The sequence below is a fragment of the Zonotrichia albicollis genome, chromosome 16 (genome assembly GCF_047830755.1).
Source record: "Zonotrichia albicollis isolate bZonAlb1 chromosome 16, bZonAlb1.hap1, whole genome shotgun sequence".
NCBI lineage: Eukaryota > Metazoa > Chordata > Aves > Passeriformes > Passerellidae > Zonotrichia > Zonotrichia albicollis.
This window is the reverse complement of record NC_133834.1, coordinates 11,062,213-11,077,624: the sequence shown is the minus strand read 5'-3', so window position 1 is coordinate 11,077,624 and position 15,412 is coordinate 11,062,213. Positions and strand designations below refer to the sequence as shown.

At 45.5% G+C, this 15,412-nt stretch overlaps 1 protein-coding gene across 2 annotated transcripts in view; it reads right to left on the bottom strand.

Annotated features, from left to right (window-relative positions):
- USP7 (ubiquitin specific peptidase 7) overlaps nt 1-14,594 on the bottom strand; it is a 68,506-nt gene extending 53,912 nt beyond the window's left edge. For both annotated transcript variants that reach the window (XM_074553317.1, XM_074553319.1), the window contains exon 1: nt 14,338-14,594. In XM_074553317.1, the coding sequence (XP_074409418.1) occupies nt 14,338-14,419 (82 nt within the window). In that variant the 5' untranslated portion in view covers nt 14,420-14,594. The remainder of the gene's footprint in view (nt 1-14,337) is intronic.
- Between the last annotated feature and the right edge of the window lie 818 nt (nt 14,595-15,412).

The following is a 15,412-nucleotide window of genomic DNA, read 5'->3' as shown; positions in this document are numbered from 1 at the left end:
GTCCCTGTGGATGTTTTATTATTGATGCATTTTCAACAAGCTTTAAGAGCAAAGAAACCCCACAAGACCAAAAAGAAACACAGAGAAGGGGACAAGGTGAGTACATCTCTGGCTCACTTTGACTTGGACAATCTGGGTAATAGATATTTCACTAAACATCTAGATGATCATCCGTGGGATGCTAGAGATCTCTGGGATTTTATCAGAAAACTTGTATCAAGCTGCAGGATCTCCCCATCCTGCCCTCCTCAAGGCAGGGCCCTGGGATTTAAGGCACTTGCAGCTGAAGTGCAGGAGAGAGGCAATGCACCCCAAGGACCAGGCTGCACACACAGGAAAATGCCACATCCACTACGGCTGGGCTGCACAATGCAAGATAAAAACGTGCTCCTTCAGTGTTCAAAACACTGCAAATGCCGCTCTCTCTTCTTTGAAAATTAAAATATTTACTTCAAAGTGCTGACAGAATAAATGACCCCAGAACAAAGAAAAACACCTTTCAATTAACTTAAGAGGCATCTGGTTTTAACTTTTGCTATTGCCATCATACCTAACACATGCAAGTGTTCACAGCCAAAGAGGGGTCTATAATTGGGGGGAAAGAGTATTTTCATTATTTTCTGCAAATCCTATTAGCAATCAACTCCACAAATTTCTCAAGCAAACAGAAAGGCTACAAATGTAAGGATTTCAATGCCAATAGTGCTTATTCCCTGACTTAACACAACCCAGCACCCCTGAAGTCTGAGCACACCCCCAATCCCTGCAAGTTTCCTTCTCAGGCACAGCTCTGAACTCTCCCTGCTCAGCTGTACAGGGAACTCCCACTTGAATGCTGAGCTCCAGCTACTGGGGAAGAGGAAAGATTATTCCATATCTACCAATAAATGCATCATTTGCACACATGCAGACAAACTCAGACACTGGCCCCAATCACTCCATCAAAATCCTGGCATCCCTCTGCAGCTGAGGTTCAGAACCAGCACGGAGTGACAAACTCCTGCTACACAACTGCACTGCATTAACTGCATGTTACAACTGCTGTTCCAGAGACAATTAGTACTTTTTTTTTTTTTAAGAAAAAAAAGTCTGCTGGACTTGCAGAGTTTCCATGAGATTTTTGTTTTCATTTTTAACAACTATGCAATCAGATTGGCTCAACAAGATACAGCTTTCACACTTTCTGTTCTGTAAGTGAGGACTAAATCAGAAACAGCAGTATTGCTATTATTTATAGAATTTAGGATTATTTTAGTATTACTGGCACTATTATTGTAATACTTGATTTACATAAATACTTTATCTGAGATCAAAGAAATGACCCTACACTTTATTTCATACACTAATGTACTTGATGTGGCCAGATCTTGAACAGGATCAGCAATCCAAGTGCCAGCAATCAGACTCTGTGCTTACACAGGTCCATAACCTTCATGATGCTTTATCCTCAGGGGGAAACAGAAAGAAAAGCAGGAGTTGTAGGGCATTAAGGGTTTTCAGTTTTTGAGTTTTGTTCAGAAATACAGAGAGGATGAGTGAAAACCTCAGCAGGTACACGATGCACAGGGATGCAGGTACATGATGTGCACACAAGAGCTGTTCCTGCCACTGCTGGCTCCTGCAATCTCACTGGGGCTCCATAAACTCTTTAAAATGGTAACATGCACTTCAAAATAGCTCCAACAACTCCAATCCTTGTATTTATCATTGCTTGAAAGAACACATCTCAAAGAACTGGTAGAAGTCTGTGGAAAGTAGAAGGTATTTCTCACCACTACAAGTGGCATATCTACAGCAATTTGTATTTTCTCCCAAACCTTACAACACAAAGTGATTAAGCAATCTGGGGATGCCATAAATCAAATTATTGAGGTATATTCACGTGCTGGACTCCCATTAAAACAGGATCTTAAAATAGGTTTTGCTACTGCTGAAGATTACAGAGACAGTAGAAATTTCCTGCAGATCAAGGAGGCAGCTGCATACATTTAACCACTACAGGACTTACAGTTATAGATCTTGGTGAGTGAATCAACATGGGAAAGAAAAACAGTGTGGTGAGGAAAGCATTCCAGCTCCCAGAAAATTCAAGGCCACTCTACACAGCCAAGAACACAGCTATCTTATGAATATAAGCTGAACTTCTGAAGTGAACATATAGCACTGAAAACTCCATGTGAGCCGAGTGCTGGCAGCACTCCCTGCCTGGCAGGCAGCTAACACACACCATCTCCTTTCCCTGTGGCAGCAGGAGGGAGGAGCAGGAATCCCTGCAGCCTCTGCTCTGCCCAAGGAGCACCCAGCCCAGGCTGCAGCCAAGGACAAGGCACCTCTTCCCAGCTATCCCCTCCTCCAGGTGCCCCCCTGAGCTGGAGCAGGGTGGGCACAGCTTTTCTTTTGGAAGCACTTACACATTTTCAAAGCTTCTCCTGCCAAGGCAGCCCTTCCTGTACCTTTGGTGCCCCTCCCCTGGGAAGCACAGGGCAGTGTCCTGTCATCCCCCAGCTGGGACATGGCTCCCCAGGAAGGGAGTGCTGTCAGAACAGGACTGCTATGGGCTGCAGTGCATCCCCACTGCAGCAGTGAGTTACCAAATTAACAACTCCCCCCAAATTTCTGAGCATGATGTAGAAACCAACCAACTACCAGCACTGGGCTTACAACACCAAGGGTTTAACTAGCTTCTCACAGAAGGCCACAGTCCATATTTAGGGCAGAAATCAACCATAATTGCTCAACAACTCCACTAACTTTAAAAATTTCTTACTTCAGAAAACACAAATATCTATTTACAAAAGTGTGTGCTGCCAAAATCTTGAATACTTCTATTGTACACCCATCCTTTGATTTAATAAACTATGCATCTGAGGTGGTTAATGTGCATTTCAAGGTATATTAAAAATGAGAGATCAAAAATTAGCATTAGCCCAGGTAATCTCTGCCAACATTTTGCTCCAGCCATGCTAACTAGACCCTGTCTAGCATTAAGCTCATCAGTTCTAAGCCACTTTTACCTTCTTAGATCTAACCTGTGAATGTGATGCTAATAGCAATAGGAACACTTTCAGCTGAATTCAAAATGACAGAAATTTCATGCATCTTCTTGTGCAAACTTTCCAGATCAGGAAGCAGGTTAACTCTGAAACTCTCTGCTTCTAGCATACCTGTAAAAACTTTTATTATTCAACCATCTTCCAGAAATCAGTGTCTCCTGTTTAAATTAGTACCATTACACTGGCCAGAAACCTTGGCTGATTAAACAGCTGCAGTAATTACACAAACCCCAGGTCTGAATGCAAGCTGGAAATTTTCATCCCACACAAAAAGACAACTTGGACAGGAGACTAAAACCCTCACAAATATATTTAGATCATAATTTAATTTAAATTATTATTTAAATTTATAATATTAATTGGGTAACTGTTTGACTTTTTAATGTGTACTTGAATCAGAAAATAGTAACCCACTTTATACAGGGGAAAAAACTGAAGACCCTTCAGATGCATCTCCAAGCTGGAAAATGCAAGAAACTATATTAAGTGACAAGGAATAGCCTTGTGGGAAGAAAAGAAAAAAATAAGTAAAAGAAATGAAGACCTGCAGAAGCAGACCTGTAATAGGAACAACTTCATCCCCAGAAGTGGTTTGCATCTGAACAACATTCAATTTTTGTAACAGTAAAACCATGCGTCTGTACCAAGAGCTCTGTACACTTGGATTTTATACCTTTGGAACTTTGCTACAGCCCTGCAATGCATTTCCTGGGGGAGACAGGCCCAGATGCCCAATAAAGGATCTTGGGTAGGTTTTAAAAACAAATTCTAGAAGCCGTTAACAGCTTAAGAATTTTCTCCTCCTCCTGCCTCCTCAGTACAGTTGACCCACGTGTCTGTGAGGCCAAACAATAACACAGACCAGTGAACTGAGCTAGGTTAAAAATAAACACAAAATAAGGAAGTTATTTTAAATTCAGATCTCTTCATTCATCTCCTTATGAGCAAGGAGGCAAAAGGGAAGCACAGAGTCAAAAACCCTGCTCTAGAAGACAACCTCTACTCTGTAGCAACGTTGAAGTGAATTAGACACAACTCTTCCCCTGGCTCTCAGCAGCATGTAAAAGTCATCTGATACCATGAAGTCTTGTGCCCAGACCAAATCAAGGACCTTCTGTGCAGCTCGTGCCCAATGTTGGGTTAAGCTCCTCTTTCTTGCAGGCATTACTCTCAGCTGGACTGCTGCACAGCCACTGACACTGCAGCAGCCAAGAGACTCCTTGGATGGGGGAGATGTTTGATGCCTCTGGCCCCACAGAGGTCAAGCACACACAGCTGCTAAGTGGGCTGCTGCTGGACCGATTTAAACTAAAGCCAGGTGACAATAATAATAATAATAATATTGAACAAAATGGGCCTTCAAGATGCAGTCTGTGTTGAATTCAGTGCTACTGGTACAACTTCAGCAGCAAAATCAAGTGTTGATACATTTGGGTGAGTAAGGCTCCCATGGCTCATGTTCAGATCTTGAGTAAGCTTCACTCCAAGCAATCACATTCCATTCTTGGAATTGACCTCAGTTTTGTTCTTCAAAGGTGGCATAAAGTATCTAAATTTTTATTCATCTTAATTATTAGTTGAAATACAGATCTACACAAACACTGCTGGGGTATGTATGATCTGAAAGACAACAAACAGATAAACATCCTGAGGAGAAGCACTTGAGGCATGGGCTCTCGCTGCACTCAGTTCATTCGAACTGCAGGATGCTGAAAGGTCCTTTAGAATTAGTTGGAATGTTTTCCTAATCCAGCAAGAGAGGTCACTGACCAATACAGCTGAAGTGTTTTTATCCCAAGCTGAAAAGCCTGAAGAGAGATGCTGAGGTTGCACACACCTTTCCTCAGCAGCACAACCCAGCCTGCCCCAGAGCTAGCTCAGCTCCTGCTCAGCTGCAGGGACAGACGAGCCCCTGGCTCTGAGTCCTGATCTCAGCCCAGCACAGGGGCCACAGCAGCCATGGCTCATCAACAGGCAACTGACACAGGCACGACGAGACCCATTCTTGTGCAACTTTCTAATTACTTTCCCATTAATCTGTGCTATTATCAAAACCAAGAGGGTTTCCCCAGCAGAGCTGTGCTGATAAGCAAAGGAGCTGCACAGCTTTCCTTCCTCCAGAGGGAAGCCACAAGAATCCTTTGCAGTCAGGACCACATCCTTCCCACACCATCCTCTCTCCTGCTTTGGGTAATACACTCCAGGGCACAGGTATGAGGTCAAAGCATGAGCCTGATGAACAAAGTAAGTTGAAAAAACAAGACAAATCTGCTGATAAGGAAATACTTTGAAATCAATATGGAACTGAAGCAGTATATTTGAAGGAAAAAAATTGTTATAAATTTCTGTGGTTAAGCTTTCAGAACTAACTACTTTTAAAGAAATTATTAGTCAGTTTTTCGTTCTGGCAGATTTGGGGTTGATTTTACTGTTGCTTATTTTTAATTCCTCAGCCATAAGGACACTTTTAGGAAGAAGAAAGAAAAAACCCAACACTTAAGCTTATGGTTACCTTTGCGGCATGACAAGAAATACTACAAAGTGTTATTACAATACTACAATTAGTTTTCAAGGGGACTGGTTTTTTGATGCAGAGTGCAAGAAGTATTTGAAGCAGTCAGACTGAAATAGAGGAGGTGAAAGCCACACAGGAAGAATGAGAAGGAGAGGAAAGCAGATGAAAACTGAAACACCACTACTCTAATTGCTATTAGCAGGGAGGGTTTTGCATGTGCCTTGTGACCCACTATTACATTTATATCATATACAGACACATTTGAGTTATCTGTGTTCAACTTCTAATCGTTTCTCATGTTCTCTAGAATTAGGTTCACCCCTTAATATTATTAAGCAACTAACACTTAACCAGGTGAAAAATTCTCTAGAAGAGGTCAGTTCCTTGCTATTCCCAAGGGAGAAAGAAATCTAACTAATCCTTAGCTTGATTTAATGAACAATAAAAGGTTCACACAGACTCTGCTTAAGCAAATTTCCTTTTACAACAAGTACACCTCACAGAGTCTCAGGACCTGAAGCCTGTATCCCCACACAGCAGCATTTGAGAGTCCAGTCAGCTCCATCTGTAACAGAAGCAAATTAATCATTTATCTAACTGAAGAATTAAGATACTCTCTGAAGGAAAACTTGTGCCTAAAAATTGTTACCTGATTGCAGTTACCAGAAATATCTGGTGATGAGTAACTGAGACACATTTCACAAGTACTGAGCAGCAAAGAGGCAGCTGCATCAGGAGAACTGTCTGGGTTTGGGAGCAGGAAGGGAGAATCCAAGTTCTGCCCCACCTCCAAATGAAGTGATCTCTGGTCTTGAAAAATAACAAAGATGATGCAGAAATCACCATGGCCCTGTACCAGGATTCAGAATTCCACCATGACTAAGACAATACGCATTTTGAGATGGGAGGGGAAGGAAAAAAATAATAAAAATAAATGTTAACTCTCCAGTTAACAGTTCTTAATCTCTTCACTCTTTTCCAGCAATCAGACTCTGTCAAGACTAAAAAATGCAACAGGTTATTGTGCAAAACCAGCATATTGCTAAAGAGCAGAGTCATCCAGGGGGCTGAGGCAGCCTGGCAGATCCATAATGGTCCCTTATCCCAGCTCATGGGCAGAACAGCAATGAACAGAAACACAGAGCCCAGGCACAGGGGGCCACCTTTAGACCCCAATAACTGCACACTGAAATGCAACATTGCTGGGATACCAGCCCCTGCCATTGCCACAAGCATGTCCAGCACAGTGGGAGAACTGCAGAATGTGGGCAAGTTCAAAGCACCTCCCCAGAATCCTCCTCTTCCTCTGCTGAGGGATGAAGGCTCAGCTGCACACAGGAGCAACAAGAGGGGGTGACACAGCTGCCCCAGTGCCTGGACAGGGTGGCTGCCTCCCACAATGTGTTGGTTGTATACTGAGAAGTCTGTTTCTCTACTTAAAAATGTAATTTCTCCCTTCTTAAATTTAAATATTAAAATAAATAACATCATTTATTACCTTATCTACTAAAGATAGATGTAACATCTGTACATTTTTAATTCACTGTCTAGGCATTTTATGAAACCAATTTACACCACTAATATCAGATCTATTTATCAGAAAGAAAATTAACCTCCTAAGCTGTATTTGGAGTTTAAAACCATCACCAAGTTGTAATGTACTCTCACACTTGATCAAAATCGCCACCAAAGTTCTGCTGAACAATATCAGGAATATCAGAAAACTCACTGAAATGCACAGGGAGGAAAATCTCTGTTGTGGGAATACGGAACCATTCCTTGTTTTAAACACGGCAGAAATTAATCCAATTGTTGTATTAGGGTAACATCACAAACAGAACCCTGAACCAGAACTGTCCTTAGACCTTTACCAAAACACACAGGCACAGCTGGAGATGCCATACTCTTAAAAACATCCTTACATTGCACCTTGTGAAATCATCAGATGATCAATATTAGAGCTCAGTGAACACCAATGATACTCCTACACATCCTTTGCTATTTACACTAGGAAAAGGGAAATTATGAAAAATGACCTTAATAATTTTCACAGATTTCTGCATTTAAATCAAGTTCTACTGGAATGCATTAAACCACTTAACATACAACATATAAAGCTCCAAGTTCTGTTTCCCAGCAATTTTATGTTTCATATCAAAGAATGTAACTACATTAAAAAAACTCATCACCTCTCCTAGGCTTCCAAATACTGCAGTACTGCTAAAAAAAATTCTATTTTGAACTTTCTCCTCATGCGACATCCCAGCTCACCATCCACATCATCTTCCTCTGGCTTGCAATGTGCTCTGGAGTGCCAGCTGAGGGGCTGATGGTGTTCAGGACACCTGGAAGACTGTCTAGACCCACACACCAGCACACGTGCAGGAACAGGCTGAGGGAGCTGTGGTTTTCCTTCCCCAAGTTAAGTAGGATGCTCCTGGCACACTTTCTCTGAGTGGCATCACTCTGGAGCTCACTTTACAGCTGCAGTCAGGGAGAACTCAGGTTTGCAGACAGTGAACATCCTGTTCTCCAAAGACATTTGATGCTACAGAGCATGATGGTTTTGTTTAAATCTTCACTATTATATGGGTCAGGAATGACTTCTTTTGGTAATGTTTCAAACAGCTGCCAAACAGCAACTAAAAACACTAACTGAGCTATGCTGTATTGATTACAGCTTGGAATTTTAATTTTCTCAAAATTTATCATTAATCTCCATATTTTTAACACATTTTGCCTAACAAATATGCCCATGCTGTTACATTGGGCAATCAAATTGTGATATTCTAGATTATATCAAGTCCAATATAAAACAGTTTTCAAATGTATTTTTAAGTTCTGAAGAGAATCCCCAAGATTCTTAGATACTACAGCAAGAGTAACACTGTCTTCCCCAAACTAGAAATAGTCAACACAGTATTTTCAAAATCTATCTGCTAATTTCCAGAAGCCTAATTTATTTCTAGGGGAGAAAATCTCAGCCTTCTAGAGAATCTAGGCAAATCAAAGTCAAAATAAGACATTATTTCCAAGCTGACCATTCTATATTTTGCTGGCAAGTCATACAAACCCTATTCAATGTTTCTAAACTTATAGAAATAGTTTTACTACAATCAGCAAGGCAAAATGAAAAATAAATGGATTACAAGATGTGTAAAAATAATGCAGTCTAAGTCTGCAACAATATGCACAGATTGTGTTACAGCCATTGCCACTGATTAGGTGCACTGTCACTCTTTTTGCTACTATATGAAATTAAAATGCTATCACCACTGCAGCAAAATAAATTAGAGTGACCAATGGAAATGTTTCAGAAAACAACACTATATATTTAATAACTTGACAAATAAGATAGCCCATCTCCAGCCCCCCTTCTCCTTTCAGAACACTTTTTAATAACTGTTAACCTTGTTGCTGGTAGTGTCAAATCAGTAAGTAGCAGATTTTGAATACATTAACACACATATATATTTCAGGGGGAAAAGCATACTTGCTATGGATTACAAATAACTTGTATTGGAAGCCACCCAGTCTTTTACTCCTTCACAATCAACAGCCCTAAGCCCTACAGCCCCAAGATACAAAGTCAAACTTAAAACAACTGATCTGAGGCACCTCAAAGCACAAACTAAAGCAAACAATGCCCTACTTTAAATTTATTATCATTCAAGAAGAATTGGATGCTTCACAAGCTTTAAACCAGTTCATTTTCACCCTTACCCCAAATATCAGATGATGTCATGCAAGATGTACTGGCTAAACTGGTTTAACTGCTACAGGCGGGATGCACTGTTTAGATTTTCTTGTGATAAATTACTTTGCAACAATGAAACTGATTCAGGTACTTTTAAACAACTATCTTCACCTGCTTTTTAAAGTAGTTTTGGCTGTTATTGCTCCTCCTCACACAACTTGACAGCTTGCTACTTTACTTTGTTGAACTGCCTAGGAACAACAGGGAGCAGTTTTCGCCACTTCTGAATTCAGTCAACAGCACGAACAACTGGAGTGCTGTGAGGAAGCCTGAGATACACAGCCCATCCTGAGGAGTGTGGGATCTGCACTTCCCTCTACAGCTTACACACATTTTCCACTATTCCACTATTTCCACTTCTTCCCAGAGAGTTTACTAAATCTGACAGCTTACTGAGAATCCACAGTGGAGATTTCTGGAGGATGCACAGAAGGAACTCCAGACATAGCGTGCACTCTTCAGAAGCCACCAAGGCTGCTCTCCTGCTTGGCATGAAGTGGCTACTTGAGAATGATCCAATGCACATCTTCTCCCACGGCCAAGCAAGCTGTTTCCAGAGCTACTAACATGATCATTATTGCAATAAGAGCCCAGGCCTGGTTCTCTGCTCTAGGTATAACCCCAGAATCAACCTAATTTTGCTCGTTGTCCACTACATCAGCATTTTTATACTTCCTTGCTTGACCATCATCTCTTTCATGGAAAATGCTGGAGAGGGGAAGGGGCAGGAAGAACACATAAACAAGCAGATACCTACAGCTGTAAAATGAAATTAGTCTGCATTTTCTCCTCTCAAACACACAGCCTCATTTTATCATCACCTGGCTAAAGGCAACATAGAACACAGCAAAGGAACACAGGGGAAAAGAGGGATACAGGTCTTCAGGAGGAGGGCATAGAAGCAAGCAGAAAAAGAAGTGAACACAGTATTATGTATGCAAATGATATTAAATTGCCAGGAATTGAGAATACCAATGAGGACAAAATATGAGAGGGAAGCAAGCATTCAGAAGTCAGGCAAAAATAAGTTAAGTATTTGAAATCAGTATTCCACAGTGGGTCTGAAATCTAGCAAATTCTGTCAGTAATGAGCAAAACAGGAATGAGCAAGGAGCACAAACTTTCAGCTGCATGGAAACAGTAAAATAGTGTGATTTAAAAATTTTCACATACACACAGACACATCGGGTTTTTCCTGGGGTTTTTTTGTACAAATGTTGTATCATTTCACCTGCAATTCAAGTCTCAATTTTAAATTGCCCAAACTAAGGGAAAACTTAAAAGATGGCATTGCCTGAGAGGCTGCAGAGCTGACACAAGGACAGAACACAAGCATGCAGCCTGAACTACCAGTCACTGGATGTTCCCTGCCTGTGACACTGTGTTGCTAAGCCTGCACTGGCCACTTCACGAAAGAAACATCCCTAATGAGAAACACACGTACCTATGGAACTATGGGCAGAGGCCGAATCTACAAAACAACAGATTGAAATTATAAACAAGGGAAACTTACAGTTATTAAGCTGCAAAGGAGACTTTTCATGAAAGAACTCTATGCAACATGTAGCTGTAGATTTGTATTAAGCAGAGTTCTTTGAAGCTCAGGCATTTGTGAAAAGATGTTACAGAGGAAGCATATATAAAGTATCAGACTTGGATTCAATTACACTTTATAGAGCAACTCACTAGCAACGCCAGAGCCCTAATTCTTTGCATGATAAAGCAAACTACACACCCTACTTACAGTACAGAAAAACTATTATTTATTTCTCCCACTAAATTTATTTAGCATACAAATAAACTCTTCAAAATTTCCACAGGATAATTTACTAATCAGCACCCCAAACTGTTAATTTATCTAACACCCAGGCACCAACGGCTCATGTGCACACTCCCACTCTGCTTCGGCCCAAAGGCAGCCAAGGCAGCCACAATCACATGTTCTTGTGCAGCAGGGAATAAATGAGGGGTGCACACAGAATGCAGGAGCAGTGACAGAATTTGGCCAAGTAACTGTCACCACCTGTGCCCTTCTTGTTCCTTCCTGCCCCAATGCCCTCACCACATTCACACAGCACTAAATGGGACTGCAAGGTGAACCCAATTAACAACCTGAACTGCATCTGAACCCCCACTCTCTGTTTGTGATAGTCTCAGGGAGGTGCAGCAGCCCAACAGCTGCTGTGGCACATGAGGGGACAGCCAGAAGCAGCAAACACTGTGCTGTCCAAGTGTGCCCTCAGCTTTGGCAGTAGCTGCCTTCAGCTAGAGGGACACAACCCCTACTGAGCCCTGAAATTTAAAGTTTCTCTGTCTACATACCACTGCTGCCAAGCCCCAGGAAGGCTAAAGCTGATTACTGACACCCACGGGTAGCAGTACTAAATGCAAGGGGGTGACAGGTGACACACAGCACTGCAGGTGAGGCTGCAGCCATCCCCTGGTGCTGCTCAGTGTACCTGCCCTTACCGTGGCTGGCACTGCTGCTTTCCTCCCTCATGCAGAGATTAAGTTTCCTTTCTAAAGGGAATATCTTCATTCCTTGTGAAGTCCAAAAGCCCTGTCCAGTAGTACTTTCACTTACACAGTGTCCATAAGGTCATCAAGGAAGAGTAAATTAGTCATAAGGGAAAGGGGAGAGGAAAAAATAGTGACATGAGAGCAAACACCCAAAATACCATATCTGATTCAACCCTGAAGAGCTGAATTCCACACTTCGATTACTACATCTAAAATTGTTATTTCACTCTTTAAAAATTGTTCATCTGGTGTAGCTGTACACAGACTGAGCAAACCTTCAAGTAATTTCAAATCAAGATGTGCAATTTTCCACTGTGCATTCTTCACATGCCTCCTAAATCTAATGTGATCACTCACTGAAGAATGGCATCCAATACTGCTCTGTGCATGTTAAAATTAAGCTAACTACATGTTATTAAGCATTTTCCTCACTGCTTGAAAACATCTCTAAAGAAAACACTAACACCCATATATTAAGATGACAAACATTGTTTTACACATTAAATTAATATATATCCATGATGTCTACTTTTAATAAAAGTTAGCAATAAGCTGATCTCTGCAGCCCAGTAAAATCAACATGTTTCTCTAATAAAAATCAAGTATGGGAAAAAACCTCCACAGGCTAAACTTTTCTGGCTGTTTTTACATAAATGGATAGTTCTGTAAAGTCTTAAAAATTACCAAGTTTGTCATATCAGTTGGAATCAGCTGTGTGTAGTCTAATAGATTACAAACAGATTTCTGAGACAATGATGTATTCTTAGTGTCACTATGTTGACATGTGCAGAGACTCTTTCCTCCAATGGAACTGGTACTCAGCATGATTTCCACAATCATCAGTGATTTCTGCATGTATTTTGGACTCCTGTATTCCCAGTGGCAGAGGGGGTGCAATCCAGAGAAGTTCAGGACACCCTTAAACTGCATAAAAATGTCCAGCATATCACAGTGAGCCCAGAACAGCAGAGCATCCAGCCCGCAAAATTCAAAATAAACACAGTAAATACAGTCAATATTCTAAAGGACTTAAAAAGGACACTGAGAAAATGCAGATTACTAATGACTGTCAAACCATCTGCTGGAAACTGTAACCCACAAGACACTAATACTTGTATGTATACAAATAGGAGGTATATTTTGAATCAACTCCTTTTACTTATTTGTCCCATTGTATAGAAACATCACTTTGGAGATTTTACTAAAACAGAACTGAAGAGTAACTTAGATAGTAAATAAGTTCTAGCCATTATTTTATGAAACAGCTAGATTTTAAAAAGCCAGGTTTATGTAATGACCTTCTAAAATTGAAATGTAATCTCACAGTCACTGTGACAAACTTCCACTGAAGCACCTTCACTCCTCCCAATTTCAGTGGTTATTATTTAGCAGAAAGGTACACGTGCCAAGTCGATTGTCCCGTTTTCAAGAAAAATATCTTATGCTCGTGGGTATTTATGTCAGGCTGAATGAGAATTGTCATCTTCACAGCCAGGCGTTCTAAACGATATTTAGGGAGTTGATGATTTTGACCTCCAAGTCAATAGGTACGAGTAGCTAGCTCACTGTGGCCGTCCTTCCTTTGGGAACAAAACCCCGCCGTACGTTTGCCCGAAATAATGTTACAGCGTTGAATTCAAATGGAAGGTGTTGTTCAGAGCAGGGGAGGGCGTGCAAAAACAACACCACAACGCAAAAAAGAGAAAGAAAAAAATAAAGAAAAGGCCCCGCTAAAGGCACCACCGGAGACTACACCGGACGGGGGTAGGGAACATGCAAACGTAGTGCCTCCTTTATGGAACCAGCGCAACTGCATGACGGTGCAGGATGCGGGCCGCGGGCTGTGCAGGCGCTACACATGGCCAGCGCTGCCCGCCGACCCGCGCAGGCCCGGCCGGCAGCGGGTTCTGTAAATAACCCTCGGAGGAGGGTTAATTAAAAATGGCGAGCAGCGTAGCTGCCTGCATACAATGAGCGGCCGGGCAGGGCAGGGCTGCAGCCCCCCGCCCGCCCCGCCGGGGAGCCCCGCGACAGCCGCGTCCCCTTGGCCCGCCCCAGGCAAAACCCTGCCCCGGAATCACGGCAACTACTTTGCCCGGACCCCCGTGCCCCCCCCCCCCCCCCCCCGGCTCGCCCCACGCCCGGCGGGAGCCTCCGAGGGTCCGGGGGCGCGGGGCTCCTTTTGTAGCGGCGCTTCCCCCGCGGCCTCCCCCTCCCGCGGTGCGAATTCCTGCGGAGCCCCCCGGGCCGTCTCCCCCCGGCACCGCACCGCAACTTTGCCCGGCGTCCCCCCGCAGCCCCGCCGAGTAGCGCTCCCCGCGCTCCGGAGCTGCCGGGGCCAGCAGGAGCGGCCCGGGCAGAGCGTGTTTACCGCGGAGAGCGGCCCAGGAGCCCCGAGGGGACGCGGCGCTGGGGGAGCCCCGGGAGCGGGGCAGAGGGGCGAGGGGGAAACTCTCGGCGGAGTTGAGGGCGCGGGCCCTGGCCGGCTTTACCTTCCATCTCCATGTCCTCGGGCTCGCTCAGCTGCTGCTCCCCGGGCTTCTGGTGCTGCTGCTGCTGCTGATGGTGGTTCATGTCGGGCAGGGGCTGGGGCTCGGTGGCGGCGGCGGGCTGGGCCTTTCCCGCGGGGGGCTGCGGGCCTGTGTCGGGAGGGGAAGGGCCGGAGGAGCGGCGGGGCCTCGGCAGCGGCCGGGACTGGGCGCCCGGCTCGGGGGGCTGCGGCGGGGCTCCGGCGAGTAGGGAGCGGGGCGCCGGCGGAGGCAGCGAGACGCGCACGTATTTACTCGCTATTCGCCCAATCTCGGCGGCGGCACCCGGTCGGGGAAAAGGGGCTGGGAGGAGGGTCCGGCCGGGGGCGGCGGCTTCCCCGGGGGCCGGAGGGGAGGGGACCGGGAGGGGGGGACGGGAGACCCAGAGTCAGGGCCCGGCGGCGCCCGGCGCTTCCCCTTCCCCCGGCGAGGTGTCCGCGGCGCTGCGAAGTCGGGGAGGCGCCGCGGGGCCCCTGCCGTGCCCTCCCGCCCCCCCCGGCGCCCCGGCACCGCCGCTGGCCGACGCCCGGCTCGCCGCTCCCGGCCCGCGGGCCGCCCCCGTCGCCCGAGCCCCGGCGCGCTGCTGCCGCTCCGCCGCCGCCAGCGCTCTGTGCCTCAAAATGGCGGCTGCGGTAACGCCGTGAAATGTCACATCCGCATGAGGGGGAACAGCCCGCAGCCGGGGAGGGAGGGAGCGAGCGAGAGAGGGAGGGGAAAGCGCCGCGGCCGCCGCCGCCGCCCCAGGAGGCCGGAGGGGCGGGGACAGGGGCCGGGCTCCGCTGCCGCCGCGGCCTCTCCGCAGGGCCGCCGCTGCCACCTCCGCGGGGATCGCTGCGGCCGCCGCTCTGCGCTGCCCGGCGGGCCCTTGGCGGCCGCTGCGGCGGGCCCAGACCCCGCTGCTCGCCCCGGCTCTGGCTGGCGGAGGCCGCGCCCCGTGCTCGCCGTGCGGGCCCGGGCGGGGAGCGGAGGGAGCCCCGCACGGCCGCGCACCGACACCGGCCGGCTCGCGCGGGACCGCGGGGCTCCGGCGGGGCCCGTG